This window comes from Pyxicephalus adspersus, chromosome 2 (assembly GCF_032062135.1).
Source record: "Pyxicephalus adspersus chromosome 2, UCB_Pads_2.0, whole genome shotgun sequence".
Taxonomy (NCBI): domain Eukaryota; kingdom Metazoa; phylum Chordata; class Amphibia; order Anura; family Pyxicephalidae; genus Pyxicephalus; species Pyxicephalus adspersus.
Genome location: NC_092859.1, coordinates 9,474,766 through 9,493,189, shown reverse-complemented (window position 1 = coordinate 9,493,189; position 18,424 = coordinate 9,474,766). Strand labels below are relative to the sequence as shown.

Here is an 18,424-nt window from a genome sequence, read left to right as displayed (position 1 = left end):
CTCTTGGCCTGTTATCCTAAGTCCATGTTCTGATTGACCATAAGGTTGTGCAGTATTTATCGCTTTCTCATGCCAGTGAATTACTGCCTCTAGGGAGATGCTACATTTAGCTTCTCCCTCTAACAGTCCCATAGAGAATGATTACGAGTGTCAATGAGCAGTACCAGTACAACTCACTGCTGCCAGCTGTAAAATGTACTGATGCTGGTCCTTTATGAACCATGCTGTTGTGCAAATGACCAAAGTTGCAGCTGCCAGCAGTCAGGTGGTATCGCTTTTTGCCCCGAAAGGAGGTCTCAAGCTGCCCTGAATGGCACATTTCTGTCCCCCCTTGCACAAGGAGAAAGCCATGACATGGAGTAGGTAGTCAAGAAACCCTCCCAACTCATCGATGACCAGCTCAAAGACCCTAAACTATTTTTCCCATAATGCATAACAACTCTATCTTTCATGGAGCCTTTTGCACATAAAGTGGCTTCCACGAGGTACACTACGCACTAACAACGGTCCATCAATGTGGCAATTTTCCCATCAAAACACAAAATATTCTTTTTCCATTTTGGACAGAATAAGAATTGTCAATAACCCCTATTAGTTTATTGTTCCATGTTTGTATCCTGTTGGGGAGATTTCTCTTTGCTTTCTGTCAAAGAAGTAAGAAGAGCCAACCTCTACAAAGTGAGGAGCATTCTTCTTTTAGACTATGGTTTCCAGAACTAATGTCCCTGTTGAAAGATTTTGACTTTTTGTTTTTGATTTTGTTCCTGTTTTTGGAACAACTGTAACATTAAATTTCTCATTTTCCCTGTCTGTAATCATCATCAATTGGACACAGGCAGGGGGTTTAGCAGTTTTACACTCTACACAAAACCCAATATAGTTGGAAAGGCCACACATACCCAGCCTTTAAAGCCAACACTCCTATTGTTCTAACATTCTCCAAAAATGTTTCTTTAAGTCTTTTTATGAGGTCTTATAACCATTAACATTCTAGTTCTATCTTTCTTTGTGTATAGTTCATGTGGACTTCAGGTTTGTGAACATCTATGTCCCATCCAACAAAGGTGATGGACAATGGCAAGAGGCTGTCACCACCAAAAGGGCCAACAACACTGCTACAAAATCAGCCAGGCTGCCATCACTTTACAACAAATAAGGCATTTACAACTAGGGATGGGGCTCTAAGTTTATGAAATATTTTATGGCAAGCTTCAAAGCAAAACCAACCACTTTTGGAATATTGATTGGCAAAAATGTTTGATCTATGTTTCTATGTGTTTGTGTTTTGTTGACAACATCTGTTGGTTTTCAGGTTCAATCAGAAGTTCCAAAATTCAGCAATGACCAACAAGCCAGTGCCAGCATGACAGCCACTGCGTACAAACCAGTTTCCGGCAATTACTTGCACCTCAGTGTCACAGGTGTCACGGATCTGGGAGTTGGAAAGAACGTCGGCATTAATTTTGTTATTCGGAACAGCAACCCTGCAGTTCAGAATCAGATCAACCACTTTACTTATCTGGTAAAAAAAGTATTACCTACACTGTGATGACATTTGTCCTGTTTTATTAAAGTTCACCAAGACTATATAAAAGATAGTTGAACCTGGGTGACCCAGCAAACTTGGAATAGATTTCTTAAAACATTTGCTATTGTTTGGCAAATGTTTTTAATTTAGAACTATATCCATTCCAAGTTTGCTGGACCACCCAGGCCTTGTTCTTTTATCTCCCCTAGCCTTGCAGGGACAGTCTGAGGTCATGGCCTGTAGTGCAAGGGATGATTAGTGGATCCTAGCGCAAGGGTATTTTCTTTTATTTTCCTCAGATTTAAACCTGTGTTTGAGGAATAGCATGCACCCCCTGCACATCAGGTTAACTGTGGTCAGGTAGTGGTCACCAGTGCCAAGGACTTTTTTTCTTACCTTAAACCTTTTTGTCCTTTGACCTTGTAGATCTAGGATAGTGTGCAGACTAAAGCTACGTACACACTTCCAATGGTTCACGCTCAGGGCCGATATCTGAAGTGTGTACAGCGCTTGTCGTTCATCGTCTGAATGACCGCCCTGGCGGATCCACGGACGATAAACGACGAATGATCGTAATGTAAGTGAAAGGGGAGAGTGCGCAGCGGGGTGACGCTCTGTCGCTCTCCCCCTCCGCTCTGCATAGAGCAGAACAGTGCTGTATGTACAGCATCGTTCATGCATCGTGGAGTGCTTTGTCGTTGGAAAGGATTGTGAAAGATCTTTTCCAACGACTATAATTGCACGTGTGTATGCAGCTTAAGTGTAGGCTAAGTGTAGTATCTGCCCAGGTCTGTAAGATTGAGGAGTTCAATGCCTGGATGAACATGGCTGAATTGTGTTTATTGGACTGTACAGTCAAATTAATATCATATTTCCATTTATTTGAATTCAAGTGAACAGTCTGTTCATTTAGTAAAACAAACCCAAGAAAACCCAAAAAGACAAAGGTCCACTTATTCCATGTAGTTAAGAGAATATAATAAAATGAGACATAGGTTGGAGGGGGTAGACAGGATATGGCTTTGCCCAGGGATGGGCTGTAAGCATTTCAGCTTTTCATGTAAACTCTTAGCCACCTCATTCAGCAACAAATCATCATAATTGCATGCAAATTACCTGCCTTTTGTTATCAAAATTAAAATATATAACATATTATTTTCTTTTTTTTTATAATTCAGGTTTAAACTTGACAATGCAATCTTTACCTTTGTTTTTTTCAAGGTTCTAAGCAGAGGCCGGATAATTCAAACTGGCAGACAGGAGAGGACGGTTGGTCAGACCCTGGTGACATTAAACATACCAGTAACATGGGAGCTCCTCCCATCCTTTCGATTTGTGGCCTATTATGTGATAAAAACTGGTTCAAGCCAAGAGATCGTATCAGACTCCGTCTGGATAGATGTAAAGGATTCCTGCATGAGCACAGTAAGATGGGATAAAATACATTTAGAAACAGTAATAAAGAATGCTGTGAACAAAAAAAGAGTAGGCGAAGGGTAAAGGACTCTTTGGGTTGGGGAAGAAACAGAGAGGAAGCGAAAGATTTAATGGGGATTGGTTATACAGTATTAGACACATGGGGCTGGACCTAGATTGAAAAAAAGGGAAAAAAATATTACTGAAACATTAGTGGGAAGAGTTCCTCTTTTCCACGGATTAATTTTGTAATCCAGTATGATTTAATTTATTTCAGAAGGAGAACATTTGTGCCATTGGTGCTATGGGGAGCCATAATGGCTGGTGGCCAGCAGGAGTGGTTGGCCTAAATGATGACTCCTTAAAACATGAGTTTATTGATGCCTAATAAAAGACAACAGTCATCATTTCATAGTGATAGGAGGGTTTCCAATTATAATTTTCAATTAACGGTTTTATGTAATGAATAGGGAGTAGTGAAGACACTTTTTTGACTAGATAGCTTTTCTACCTAAAGTATCTTTTTCAAAAACTTATAAACACGGAATAAGCTTAAAATAAATTGATACAAGGGTAAATCACTATTATAGTTTTCTGTTTATCAGATAAAACATGTACTGTGAATGTTACTGGATGTGAAAATGTGGATGTTTGATGTTTAATTTTTTATTTGTAGCTGGAGATCACAGACTATGGCAGAAATGCGAAAGCACCAAGTCCTGGATTACCAACAAAGTTGAAAATTATAGCAGACTACAAGGCTCAAGTGGGTCTCCTTTCTGTGGGAAAAGAAGTCAATGAACAAAATGCAAAGTTTCGATTATCACAAAAGAAGGTAAAAATCTAACAATAACTAAGGGAAAGATACTGTTCAATGGGCCGGGTGGGCAATCAGAGGCATCTCCAACTGTATCCCAAGCATGTCTGGCATTAAAGAGTTTTTACGTACTAATAAACTAATTTATGTTTAAACATACTTTAAGATAGACATTCAAAAGTTTCAGATGAATATTGGGCCTGAGGATATTTATAAGGTCAGAACAACCAACGTTAGGGTTAGGTGTAAGTTGGCTTCAAGTGAATCTATTTTCAAGATGTCTTTGCTGTAGTAATTACTCCTGTTTCCCCTCTCCTGTTTCCTGTTTTTTTTACCTACCTTCAATATTCTTGCTCACCTTGATGTTGAGAGTGCTCTGTCCACCTTGGCATTGAGCTTACTTTGGGGTTAGGTGGTGGTAATATGCTCATTGAAAACCTGACGGTATAGTCCTCCAAATAAAGAGCTTCTGAAATAATGTGCTCCTGAGTTGCTGACCATTTTTGAGTTGGAAGATGTTTTTGCTATTTTTGGTTAGGTTTGGTTAGGAGTTCCCATTCATGTTGAAGACGTGAAGCTATATTCCTAAAATAAAGTAAATTATGTGTTCCTACACAACTTGGAGTTGGGAGACATCCTTGTTTACCATCTTCCTTGAAGTTGGGAAGTATTCCTTCCCACCTTGGAATTTTGAATTGTTTTTGCTCATCTTGGAAATGGGAGATGATTTTGCCTAACCTGATGTTGGAAGTTTCTGTCCAGCTTCCTCCTGGGTGGGAGATGGGAGGTATCCCTGTTTACCTTAGATTTGGGTGGTGTTCTCACGTACTAAATAGATGTTCTCAGCTGCCTTTCAGTTGGGAAATGAACCTAATTACCATGAAATTAGGCTGTCCTATACAACTCTATGTAAGTTGCTGAAGTTATATTCTTTCTAATTTAGGGCATATCCTAAAATGCAGAGAGTGGGGCCTCTGTATTGACTGAAATAAGTGTGTAGACCTAGTAACTAAGACATAAACATTTAGTTTACTAGTGTATTCTCTGAGGGGTAAAAAAAAGAACAATATTTGTCCTGCATCTTTCAAAAGTTGAGTTTTTAGTAAAGGTAAGGATGGACTAGGGCCACTTGTTCTATGTAGTTAAGTTAGTCTTTCTGGACCTTTATAACATGAGGGAAACCTTGAAAAAATTTTAAGGTGGTCGTCATTGGAAAGAAAGTCACCCTTACAGATAATCAAAAGATCATTAGTGTCACTTAAACTGACCTGAGAGTCACAAATTTCTCGTTGCTCAAGGAACCCCTAGCAACTTCTGGATGAACCCTAGAGATCCAGAGAACCCTGGTTGAGAAACACTGGTCTAGATGCATGGGCAGAATTCGGCATATTCACTGCTGTCTGTGTGTTCTTTAGGCAATTTCTTTATACTTTCTTACCAGGCGACCAATCAGCAAAAGGGAAGAAATCTCCATATCGGTGATACGGACAACCATGGGTACACAACTACCATTGGCATAAACATTACATTAGTTGCTTTTATTGTTTTTATATTTAAGGTTTGGGACATTGTAGGAAAGTCTGATTCAGGCTGCACTGCAGGAGGAGGTGCTGATGGCTCTCAAGTTTTTTATGATGCTGGGTTGGCTCTACAGTCAAACTTTGGATTGGAGACAGCATTAAGATCAGGTGATTTTAAAATAATATTTACATGATGGCTATCCAAACAAAAGAAACTATTACATTTATTTATACAACTAACATCAGTAGCTTAATCTGTACCATCTAAAAAAATGAAGGATGTGGAGGGGGGGGGAGTAGAGCCAATCAATCATCTGCATATACATACATAGAAGAGAGCAGCATTTATTGCTATGTATCTATTAGATATTATTAGTTTGATGCTTCGTCTTCACTGTCCAATCACCAAACCTAGAATGTGAGGAGATAAATTACCACTAACCGACAATGTGGTAAAACCAAATTACCAATTTATCCATTTATTATACAATTTTGTATTTTGATATAAGCTTAAGAGAATGGAAATCTAAACTGTATCTGACATAGGGGAAAAATAATAAAAAAAATATCTTCATCAAAGGAACATAACACCAGAAGAAAAATGTACAATTTAGGATTAACTGAGGCAACTGTTCATCAACAGATGATAGTCATCCATCAAGGGTTCCCAAAGCCCACCCCAAATTATTCTGTTAGTACATCTGTATCATGAGCATTATTTGAACCCAAAGGCTTGCCTTAGCTTCAGAAAGTATTAGGAATCTTTTACATTTTTATTTTTTTTTTTTATAACGCAGCCTGATACTACAATCATTTAAATTCTTTTTTTTCTCAGACAATTTTTATCACATTTACATACATTTTTAGACCTTAGCACATGCAGGACTCTTCCAAGAGCTGGTCGCCAGGCCAAAATGAGTAATCAAGGAAGAGAGGCAATCAAAAACCTCATGGTCACTCTGACTGAACTCCAAAAATTCTGTGTGTGGATGGGACCAAAAGCAACCCTTCATTGATCTGATCTTCATGGCAAAGTGGCTAGATTGAAGCCCCTCCCTATTACAAATGGACCACAGTAAAGAGATAATACTCAATGAAAACCTGTTCTGCAGTGCTTAGTATTTCATACTGGGCTAAAGCTTCAACTTCCAACATTACAATGACCCAAAGCACACAGTGAAGGTAACACAGGTGAAGCTTAGGGACAACTCTGTGAATTGTCTAAAGTGACCCAGCCAGAGCCCTGTATTAAACCGTATTGAACATCTCTGAAGAGACCCAAAAATGGCTGAAAATCAAACCTGATTGAGTTTGACAGGGATTACAAAGAAAAATTGCATAAAATCCCCCAGGTTCAGGTGTGCAAAGCTTGTTGCATCATCATCCAACAAGGCTCGAGGCTGTAATTGCAGCCAAAGTTGCTTCAACTAAGTACTTAGTACTTAAGTAAGTAGTATTAGGGGTCTGAATGCTTATGTAAATGTCATATTCCTTTTTTTACTGTTAAAAAAATGTATACAATTATCTATAATTCTGTTTTCACTTTGCCTTTATGTGAGTGTAGATTAATGAAAATTACCATATGTGTAGAAATAATGGGTGGGTAGTATAAAACTTTTATTTTTGCCTGCTTTGTCCATTTCATATTTTACTTTTTTCTTTCTTTAGAGTATTTGTGTGAGGGGACACAGAGACGAGTTCGACGTTCAACATCTAATGGCGGTAGGATAAAGGATATTTCTCTAGTGTGGCTATTTTGAGTTACACAGTAAACATAGAGTGAGAAAGTTATAACATGATGACCTTTTTCATGTCTTTGTCTATGATGACATTCATTTGTTATTTTCAGTAAATCAGCTAAAACCTGTCCGTTTCTCCAAATACTCCAAAACCCAACACACAAATACCCATTTTAAGTATATCAAAAGCCAAAACCCATATTTTTTACTTGGGTAGTGATGGATTTGATAAAACCCCTGTTACTAATTTATTTGTTTTTGCTGTCCGTGTTCCTATAGTGGCTTACTTTCATGTCCTGTCCTTCTAATCTTCTCCTTGTTGTCAGTTAAAGAGATGTCCTACTGGAGGCTTTCATCCAAACCCCAGTTCTGGTTACAGCTGTAATTTGTTTGATTTCCTTCCCATTAGTATATCAGCCTGTTATGCCTTCTAAAATAATTTAGGACAGGTGCTCTGGAAGGGGAGCTGAGCTAAGATGACGCAGGATCGCCAGCGGGGTAAGTACCACACAATTATAATTTAAAGATCGAGAGACATTCATAGTTAGAAGGTTAGGTTAAAAAAAGATAAGTTAAAAAGATAAGAAAGTCCGGCGGGGGCGTGGCCGGCCGATGGCAGAGCAGGAGGTGTGATAGCGCTGCTCCGTACTCCACAGGGGGAAAAGCCTTTACTTCCAGCACACTCGTGCCTCCGGAGCATCGCTCATGGGTCCTAAAATTAAGGGGGGGCAGAAGGACCGAGCCAGTGGGGAGACGCCGGCATCTAAGGGCATCCCCAGCCTGTTTACCGCGGGTGGCAGAACCGCGGGAGACCAGGCCGCAAAGCCGCAGCCTCAATTTTCCCCTGGATCCGGATTGCGGGTGGACACTGCCAGGGGCAACCCTGCGTCCGCAGAGCCTTCTTTAATTGTGGGACCTGCAACATCCTTGGACATGGAGGGACCCAATTTACCCAATTTACAATTTACCAAGCCCCAGTACTTTATCCTCTGAGGGGGACTCCTCCAGGGCCTTGTTTACTCCAGGGGAGGAAGATGATGGCTGGGACTGGAAAGCTCATTTAAAGGCGCTCCCTATACGTTCTGATTTAGCTCATAGTATTGGGAGGCTAGAAGCAAGCTGTAAGGCGGAATTCCATCATATTCAACAGACCTTACAACAGGTGACCAGTACTACTAAAGAGCTCCAGAGTGCTTATACGGATCTTTCTTCTCAAATGGCTTCTAACGCGGCTATTTTGGAACGCCAGGCGGCACAAATTAATATGTTATACCTTATGCAGGATGATGCGGAGAACCGCAATAGGCGCAACAATATCCGTATTCGTGGCTTACCAGAAACAGTACCAAATTCTGAGTTATATATTGCTGCGTATACTATTTTTGCAAATTTACTGGCGATCCCCCCAGACGTGGATATTGAGATCGATAGAGTACATAGGACCCTGGGCCCTCGGAGGAGAGATCCCAAGCACCCAAGAGATGTGATATGTCGGGTTCATTTTTATAGAACCAAGGAGGACATTATGAGAAAAGCCAGGGCTGCCAATGTTATTAAATATGCTGGGGCCCAAATACAACTGATGCCGGATTTATCCAAACATACACTGGATCTACGAAGGGCTGTCAGACCTTTACTAGATGTGCTCCGTGATCGGAATATTCCCTATCGGTGGGGGTACCCCTTTCATCTTATCGCTAGATCGGGGGGTAAAAATTTTTCTCTCAGAGGTCCGGCGGATTTACCACAGTTCCTGAGGAATCTCCAGCTCCCTGATGTGAAGCTACCGGAATGGCCTGATGTACCATTATCCGTACCTCTTGGATCTCCTAATCGTCCAGACCAACGTCAGCTGGCATCCTCTACCCTATCTTCTCCTGGAAGGCAGCAGGGCAATGGTTCAGAGACAGATTCGTCTATACCTATGTCATCACCTCGCCCTTGAATGATCCCCACATTTTAATTGTTGTCTGGATGCCAGCTCAGCAGCACATTCAAATTGGCTTCAGCGAAACGACGAGAGTTTTTCCTCTAAAGTGCCTTGAACACCCGCGCAGCTGATCCTCTATTTGGACACATTTATACTTTGATCCTTTTATTTATGTGACATATGTTTTTGGTTCTTTGATTGCCTCTCCCACAAAGGCCTACAGGCGGGGCTGCTCCCTGGTAATGTATGACTTATAACTTATAATAAGTTTGGGCTAGCTTCTTTATATGGTTTTGTGCATGTATGTGGTTAGTTAGCTTCAAACTTTCATACGGGTGTTAAGCATGGGATTTGCACCTGAGAAGTGTTATCAGTCACCTGCTTTTGCTGAGATCCTCGGATTTGGTCCGGGGGTCTGGCAGGTGCTGCGGGGAGGGCATTCTAGGCAACAAGTCATGATGCGGTTTCCATGCTATCTACCCGGTTCTTGTATAACTGCCGGATGTAATGTTGGTTATTGTTATTTGCAATTTTATTGGGCTCCTAGAGGTTTTATTATTATATTGGCTTTTCCCCCGAGTGGATATGGTCATGAAGAGTTTTTTATTGTTTCCCCTTTGTTCTGCCACATTCCCCCACATAGGAAAACCGCCGGGTTAGGCGGCACTTAAGGTGATACCTTTTAATTTAGAGTCCCCCTTAGCCGTCTGGGACATAGCCCCCCCCCAGACTACTTTTGCTCCTCTCCCTTCCCTTACCCAAACCTAAGCCAATTTCAAGTTCCGACTGGCCTATTAAGCTGTCTTTAACAGTACCAGTTCTTTACCGGAGGGTGATTGATAGTTTGGTTTTCACCCCCTGGCCCGCCCTGTGGTTGGTTTAAGCAGTTCTCATGGCAACTGTTTGGGCATCTACACAACCACACAATCCGCAAGGATTGAAAGTTCGTACCCTTAACGCTAAAGGCCCTAATGGCTCTAACAAACGCTCCCAACTTTTGTACAGTCAACACAAAGCTACAAAGCTTCTCCAAAAATTCCATCCTTTCGTAATTGCTATTATACTACATGGATTCATAGCTCTAACCCTGATGGTAAAACGAAGGGGGTTTCCATAGCTTTCCATAAATCAATTCCAATTCAGGTACTGGACACCTGCATTGACCCGTTGGGCCGATATGTGTTTGCAAAGATATCCCTTTGGGATAGGACTTACACGGTGGCTTCATTTTAGTCCCTTAATCACCAGCCGACTCTAGCAGCTGTCCAGTTCCTGACCAAGCTTAGTACATTTGCGGAAGGGGCTGTGATTATTGGAGGAGATTTTAATTTTCCTCTGGAGCCTAGGGTAGACACATCAACAGGACATTCCTCCATCTTGTTTTCTAAATTGAATGTCTTTAAAGCCAAATTGAATGATTTACAACTGATTGATGTGTGGCGGACACTGCACCCTGGCGAAAAGGATTACACCTTTTACTCCAATCCCCACCATACTTACTCTCGAATAGATTATATTTTTGTCAGCCATAGGATATTGGATTGGAAGCCAGAAGCCCTTATTGAGAGCTGCCCTTGGTCAGACCATGCCTCAGTTTCATTAATTCTACAGACTCCCTTTGTGGGATTCAGGGAATGGACATGGAAATGTAATGATTCTCTTTTTAGAGACTCGGACTGCGCAAGGACAGTTTTAGATGCCATGCGGAATTTCTTGAAAGACCACGAGTCTGATGAGACACCCCTCCCCTTTCAATGGGAGGCTCTTAAAGCCGTTATTCAGGGGGTCCTGATTCAACAAGGCTCTAGACTTAAGAAAATCAGATCCCAAGAGATTTCCCATACGCTCGACAATATACGAAAACTAGAAAGGTTGCATAAAAGCAATATGTCTTCAGATGTGTTTCTAGAACTGACCTCCACTAGGAGACGTCTACTTGAACTCTATGATCTAGCACATCAAAAGTTTCGAGATAAATATCGCAAATCATATTACCAGTACGGAGAGAAATGTGGCCGTCTTTTGGCGAGGGGGCTTCATCCAAGGCCAGCGGCTACTTATATTCCTCAAATTAGGGATGCTAATGGTAACCATACTTCCTTGCCACAGGAAATCTTATCAATATTTCAACAATATTATGCTGATCTGTACAATATTCATACCTCGCCACATTCTACTCCTTCCCTCCGGGATTATATAGCCTCAACAGCGTTGCCGGAATTGGATCCGGCAGTATCTGCTAGCCTGGAATCTGCTTTTACAGAGGCAGAGGTGTCGGCGGTAATTAAGAACACTCCGGCTGGGAAAAGCCCAGGACCAGATGGATTTACACCCGAATTCTATAAGTTACACGCAGAGTCCCTGGCTCCGTTTATGTCAAGGGTGTTTTCCTCTATTTCAGGAGAAAACCCCTTCCCTGCCCAAAGTTTAGAGGCGCATATTACTGTTCTCCCTAAGCCAGGCAAGGATCATTCCTGGTGCTCAAATTATAGACCAATTTCCCTAATTAATGTGGATGCCAAACTCTTTTCTAAATTAATAGCTAATCGATTGTCCACATATTTACCGGATCTGATTCACACAGATCAGGTGGGTTTTATTCCTGGCAGGGAGACCAGAGACAATACACCTAAAACAATATTGATTACTCATGCTGCCCAATTGTCCAAGACTCCTGTATGCCTGTTATCGGTTGATGCGGAGAAGGCGTTCGACCGGGTGAATTGGACATTTATGTACCAGGCGTTACGCCAGATAGGGCTGGGTCCATTGATGGTGGCCAGGATAGCTGCGCTTTACTCAGCCCCTAGAGCTCGGGTACGGGTCAATGGGAACTTATCAGCGCCATTTCCTATTGTTAATGGCACTAGACAGGGGTGTCCATTATCCCCCCTGTTGTAGGCCATAGTGATGGAGCATTTGGCAATGGCGCTGAGATCAAACGAGTTAATACAAGGGATAACGATTGGAAAACAACATTACAAGTTGTCCCTGTTTGCTGATGATCTTTTAATGTATATAACGTCTCCACAGACTTCTATACCTGGGATTCTAGAGGAATTTGGGAAATTCGGGATGCTAAGTAATTTTAAAGTGAACTTCCACAAATCCGAAATCCTAAATGTCTCGCTTTTACCTCACCAGATACATTACCTTAAGACCCACACGAAGTTTAGGCATTGTAACGAGAAACTTAAATATCTGGGAGTCTTTATGACGACAAACCCGGCTAACTTATTTAGGTATAACTTTGATCCATTGTTGGTCAGATTAAAGGCGGAGTTAGGGAGATATAATTCACTTCCTCTCTCTTGGTTTGCCAGGATTAATGCGCTCAAAATGGATGTTTTACCTAGACTACTATATGTTTTCCAAACGATTCCGATTTACTTATCGCAGGCTTTTTTAGGCAAAATACAGCAACTGTGCAGCAAGTTTCTGTGGAACATGAGGCGACCCAGAATAGCTCTCCGGTATCTTATTAGACCTAAAGAATTGGGCGGGGCAGTTATATTGACTTGTGTAGTTGATTGGTTTCATAACAGGGATCGGAAGAGCTGGGTTCTGTTGGAAAATATTTTGACCCCTGTTGATCTTCGCTCTTTATTATGGATAGACAGGTCTAAACTCCGTCCACACTGTTCGATTCCGATTATTACATCTGACCTTCTGAGGGAATGGGACATCCTGGTTAGAGGGGGCCATATGTCTTCTAAAGTAGGGCCCATGACTCCCTTGTTTGATAATCCTTCGTTTGCTCCTGCAATGGACGCAAAACAATTTTTATCCTGGACAGCTAGGGATCATAGGCAGATTTGTAGTGTTTTGCAGAATGGGAGGGTTCCGCTCCTCTACTCCTTGGACGCCAGGGTGCAGCGGATGCCGAACCCTTGGCTATTGTACTCTCAATTATCCTCTTTTATAACACAATTTTTAGCCTCTTATCCCACACAACGGAGCTTAACAGCATTCGAGATGCTATTATGTTCTGAAAATAGGCCGATCCATGTTATATCCCAGGTATACGAGATGCTAATCAGAATATCAGCTGACAAGACTTTACGAGATATTGGGAGAAAGATCTGGAGGTAGCTATTTCCCCACTGGAGTGGGAAAAGGCTTTTGTCCTGACTCACAAGATGGCTCTACCGTGTAAGGCCCAAGAGACCAATTATAAAATCATTTCCAGGTGGTATGTGTGCCCCACGGATATACATCGTTTATCCTCTTCGATTTCTGATCGGTGCTGGAGATGTGACACTCAACAGGGCACAATGTTACATATCTGGTGGGAGTGTCCAGGCATTCGTAAATTATGGGATCAGATAGCCGATATTTATAATAATGTGACCGAAAGGGGCCAAAAGACCCTGTGTTTGTGTATGTGACATTATCTGTATCTGTTTTATTATGTTACTGATATTTAATAAAAATGGATTGAAACAAAAAGATAAGAAAGTCCATCAAGTTCAACCACTAGGGAAATAAACATATCCCAGATATAAAAATCTATAAGTCATAGTTGGTCCAGAGGAAGCCAAAAAAAAACACTTGTACAATTTTCTTCAACAGGGGGAAAAAAATTCCTTCCTGAATTCATGAGGAAATCGGATGTTCCCTGGATCAACAGTCTCTGTTATCTTTACTCTAAAGCCATAATCCCCAGTTATTTTCTGTGCTTCTAGAAAAGCATCCAACTTTTTCTTAAAGCAATCTATAGTAATTGCTGAAACTACTTCCTGAGGGAGCCAATTCCACATTTTCACTGACCTTACAGTGAAGAATCCTTTCCTTATCCGGAGCTTAAACTTCTTTTCCTCCAGATGCAAAGAGTGCCCTCTTTGTTCTTTGTAATGATCTCAAAGTGAATAATGGGGAAGAGAGTTCTCTATATGGACCGTTTATATATTTATACAGGGTGATCATACCCCCCCGTAAACGTCTCTTCTCAAGGGAGAATAGATTCAGTTCAGCTAATCTCTCCTCATAGCTGAGCTCCTCCATTCCTTTTATTAGTTTATTTGCCCTTCTCTGCATTCTCTCAAATTCCACAATGCCTTTTTTGTGAACTGGTGACCAAAACTGGACTGAATATTCCAGATGTGGTCTGACCAATGTTTGGAAAGCGGCAGGATTCTGTCTCAATATCTGTAGTTTACTCCTCTTTTAATACAAGAAATTAGTTTACTAGCATTAGATATTGCAGCTTGGCATTGCATGCTGTTTTTAAGTCTATGATCTACCAGAACCCCCAAATCCTTTTCCATTTCTGACTCCCTCAAATGTTCTCCCCTTAGACAGTATGAAGCAAACATCTTGATATCGCCCAAGTGCATAAATTTACATTTATCTATATTAAATGTCATTTGCCTGTCATTTGCCTGTCATTTGGTCTGTAGTTTCCTGGTAATGACTTGGCTCCCTTTTTGAAGATAGGAACCACATTGGCCATACGCCAATCCATCGGTACCCTGCCAGTGACTAAAGAGTCTCTAAAAATTAGTAATAATGGCTTTGAAATAACTGGGCTCAGCTCTTTGAGGACAGGTGGATGTAATCCATCAGTTCCTGGTGCTTTTTCAACCTTAATTTTTCCCATCTGTTTCTCAGTCATATCAATTCTGAGCCATTGTGACACATATAAGGCAGTTACATTTATATTATGAATTTGGACTTGAGCTCTGTCATTTTCTTTTGTGTACACAGAGCTAAAAAAAATGTTTCGTAATTCTGCCTTTTCTTTATCCCCAATTACCAACCAGAGACATTATTCAAGGGACCTACATGCTCAAATCTGATCTTTTTGCTATTAATATATATTTTTAAAAAATGTTGGGGTTTGTCTTACTTTTCTTTCATCTGTCTTTCATTGCAATCTGTCTTTCATTTTGAAATTTGCACATTTTATCTCCTTTTTACATCTTTTGTTATATTCTTTATAGTTTTCAAATGATTTATATTTTTGGAATGCCCTTTTCTTGTTCCCTATGGCTTTTTTAACATCTGCTGTGAGCAACAACAGCTGTGAGCAAAATAGGTTTTAATTTTAGTCTCTTAAATATAATATCCATTGGAATATTTCTTTCAGTCTGCTTTTGTAGAACAGACTTGAAACATTCCTATTGATGTTCAGTGTTCTTTGGGGACAATATTGTCTCCCAGTCCAAGTCACTGAGAACCGCCCTTCATAATGGAAAATTTGCTCTCTTAAAAGTAAATATTTTTATCTTACCTGTTTTTGTTTCCTGTTTACATTAAATGAAATCATATTATGGTCACTGCTACCCAGATTATCTTTTATAAACACATTTGGTATTTAGATGCAAATTTGAGCTCAGTTTTGATGCTTGGTTGGGCTCTGCCTTTTTCCCATCTAACTGACCAACAAGAAATCACTGGAAATCGAAGAGGTGGAACCAAACACAACATTTACAGAAAAATTATATTTAAATTTAGCTCTATTTAGCTTTATTTCTGTCAATTTAAGGGTATTGTAATATTCAATTATAGCTAGAACACCTTCATGTATGCATTTTGCTTCATGGTCCCAGTCTGTGTTTGAATTCCATGCTTGTGGGTAAAAGCTCCTTCCTGCACCTAAATTCACTGTGCAGATACCTTAAAGTTGCCGTTTTCTGGTGACTTCTAATGTAGTGTTACAGATGGGCCTGTGCCAGTTGATCCTTGATGGTTCCCTTGCCCCAGTATATTTACCTTTTTGAGTCCTAAGAGGTCCCCACTCTTGGCAACAAACTAGAAGTCACACAAGTAATGATGTGTGCAATCACAGAAGGACCCCACCTTCAGTAAACAGGGAAAAAGAGAATACCAGGGACTCAAATGTCACATGACCATGGATTAGGTAACAAAAAAAATGCGTTAATGATTTTATACAAGTGATTAGCCAGATGCTCAAGGGTTGCTGAGATTGAATAAACTCCTGTGTGCATAGACAGGAGTTATGTCTTATTGGTCCACCCAATCTACATAGCCTGAAATCAAGAAACCTGGAAGCAAAGAAGAAGAAGATGGCACTGCCTGTGGTGGAACCGGAGGACAGGTAAGTGTATTTAAAATTTGTGATCAGGTAGGTATGTTTATTTAATGTCAATGTCCTTTCTGTAATAAAGAACCTGGCATATTATGGATGCCATTGGTTATATCTATCCTACTTTATTGTAGATTATAAACCTAGTAAAGAAGTGTGGCCTAGAAGTGAGTTTCCAGAGTCCTGGATGTGGAAAACAGAGATCATACAAGAGAAACCAGATAGAAATGGGTGAGCAATTTCTTTATTTTAATTTCTCCTCTTGATTATACCTTTTTTACTATCTTTTTAAAATAATAAATCATTATAATTTTATTTTTTTTTTTTGTAGTAGGAAAAAATAGAACCTCCCACATATTTTTACTGCTATTCAAGATACTGAACAAAGTGGAGTCATGGCAAAAACAGTGGTCCATTCATTCCACTATTTTAATCCTTGTTGTTTTTTAATGTTTTTTTTTGTTTCACTTTATTCAGAGGGTGGTCTATGTTTTTCCCAACCATGTTAAAAGTCCCTTACAGTTAATTAAACATCTACTGATGATAAAATTCCTCCCTAAGCATACTGCCCTTCTGATATCTATTCACACTTTTATTGTATTTAAGGTGATTACTTATGTCTCTCCTTTCTTTTTTTCTTCTATATTAAGTTCCATATATATTCCATAATTAGTTTCAGCAGTCCCTGTTGATGTGTTTTATCCCTGGGACATTGCACTACTTTTCTTGCCGGACTCTGAACTCTAGCAATACACCCCACAGTTCTAGCAATCAGGAAATCAGGACATCCTTCCACCTCTAGCTGGTGATTCCCTCTATTGCTACATCTGTCCATTTGGGGGAATTAGTACCAGATTCCTCTAGCTGGTGATACCCCAAATGATACACCCCATAGGTATATCTACAGTTTATAGGGGATTCAGGACCTCCTTCCTCCAGCTAGAGTCATCACTCTAGTGCAAGGGTCAGCAAACTTTTTGGACTACTAGGCCATTTCAGGAGGTCAAGAAGGCACATTAGGCCAGAAGAAACAAGATGTCCAAGGAAAGGTTTCCAACCGTGACTGCAAGCGAGCAGCCTCAGTCTTCCGCTCATCTGCGGTGTAGTCTCTACGTGTGCTCGTGCTTGACATGGAAATGCCCCCTGAGATTCGACTGCTTGAAAGTGCTGTTGGTGTCATTGCACACTTAACACAGGACTTTGTTGCTGCGTTGGACTAAGAATAAGTTGTCAGTCTATTCATTCTTCCAGCTAGTCATCACTCTAGTGATACACACCACGGTTCTGTCAATATTAGGGAATCAGGACCTCATTCTTCCAGCTGGTTATCCCTTTAGTGATACACGCCATGGTTATGTCTATGTAGGGACATAAGGACCTCCTTCCTCCAGCTGGTCATTACTCCCCCTCACAATAAGCCCCACAATTCTATCTATATAGGATAAAAAAGACCTCCTGCTGGGGATTACTCTAGTGAGTTACCCCACAATTCTGTGCCTATATAGGTAAATAGAAACCTCCTTGCGCCAGATGGTCACCACTCTAGTGATACACCCCGCAGTAATCTCTATGTAGGGGAATTAGGACGCACTTCCTACAACGGTTAATTATGCCCCACAGTGATATACCCCACAATTCTGTCTATATAGGGGAATTAGGACCTCCAGCTGAGGAGTCATCTAGTGATGCATACTAGAACTGAATTCACTTTTCCTTTTGTCTAACCCCACTTTTTGAAACACTGTACCACCAATATTGTACCCTGGATCCCTTCTTTCTAAGTAAATTTTTGCACTTCAAAACATTGAACTGCAGTCTCAACTATATAAATCTTCTACCAATGGCAAATTATATTTTATGTTATGAACGTCTCCAGGATTATCAACCCTATTAAACCCCTGTGTGTAATCAGGAAAAAGGCAAACTTTGCCCACTAATCCTTTAGCTATACTATTTACAAACCAGTTTAATAAAACAGGACCTTGTACAGAATTTTTCCAGCAGCAGCAATTACAACTTTTTTCCAAGTCTGGGATGCTCAATGACTTCATGTTGGTAGGTATCTAATTCTAATATGATATGTTGTTGAGTTTTGCATGGAGAAGGCTAAAACCCTATTAAATTTCGCCTGGTTTGTGTTCTTGTTGCAGAATAATGAGCCAGATTAGGAATTTTAGGAGATTGTATTTGCCTAACTTTCTCCATTTCAGTGAAAAAACATTTTGTGAAAATTGCCCGATTGTCCCTATTGCAAATTTAGTCCTTAAACTCCTGGCCGATTAAACCATTGTACTGGTACAAAAAATTAGACAAAACGTCTTTTATAAATGCCTATTACCACGTCCCAATTATCTTTCTTTTCTGTTCATTTGATACTTTAAACTCGCTGAAGAAAAATTCTTATTTTGTATCCTAAATCGTCATAG

The 18,424-nt window shown here is 40.4% G+C and overlaps 1 protein-coding gene across 2 annotated transcripts in view; it reads left to right on the top strand.

Annotated features, from left to right (window-relative positions):
- Nucleotides 1–18,424, top strand: part of LOC140322816 (A.superbus venom factor 1-like) — a 65,065-nt gene that overhangs the window by 13,375 nt on the left and 33,266 nt on the right. For both annotated transcript variants that reach the window (XM_072399430.1, XM_072399431.1), the window contains 6 exons: nucleotides 1,313–1,522; nucleotides 2,750–2,953; nucleotides 3,621–3,779; nucleotides 5,320–5,449; nucleotides 6,950–7,003; nucleotides 16,133–16,229. In XM_072399430.1, the coding sequence (XP_072255531.1) occupies nucleotides 1,313–1,522; nucleotides 2,750–2,953; nucleotides 3,621–3,779; nucleotides 5,320–5,449; nucleotides 6,950–7,003; nucleotides 16,133–16,229 (854 nt within the window). The remainder of the gene's footprint in view (nucleotides 1–1,312; nucleotides 1,523–2,749; nucleotides 2,954–3,620; nucleotides 3,780–5,319; nucleotides 5,450–6,949; nucleotides 7,004–16,132; nucleotides 16,230–18,424) is intronic.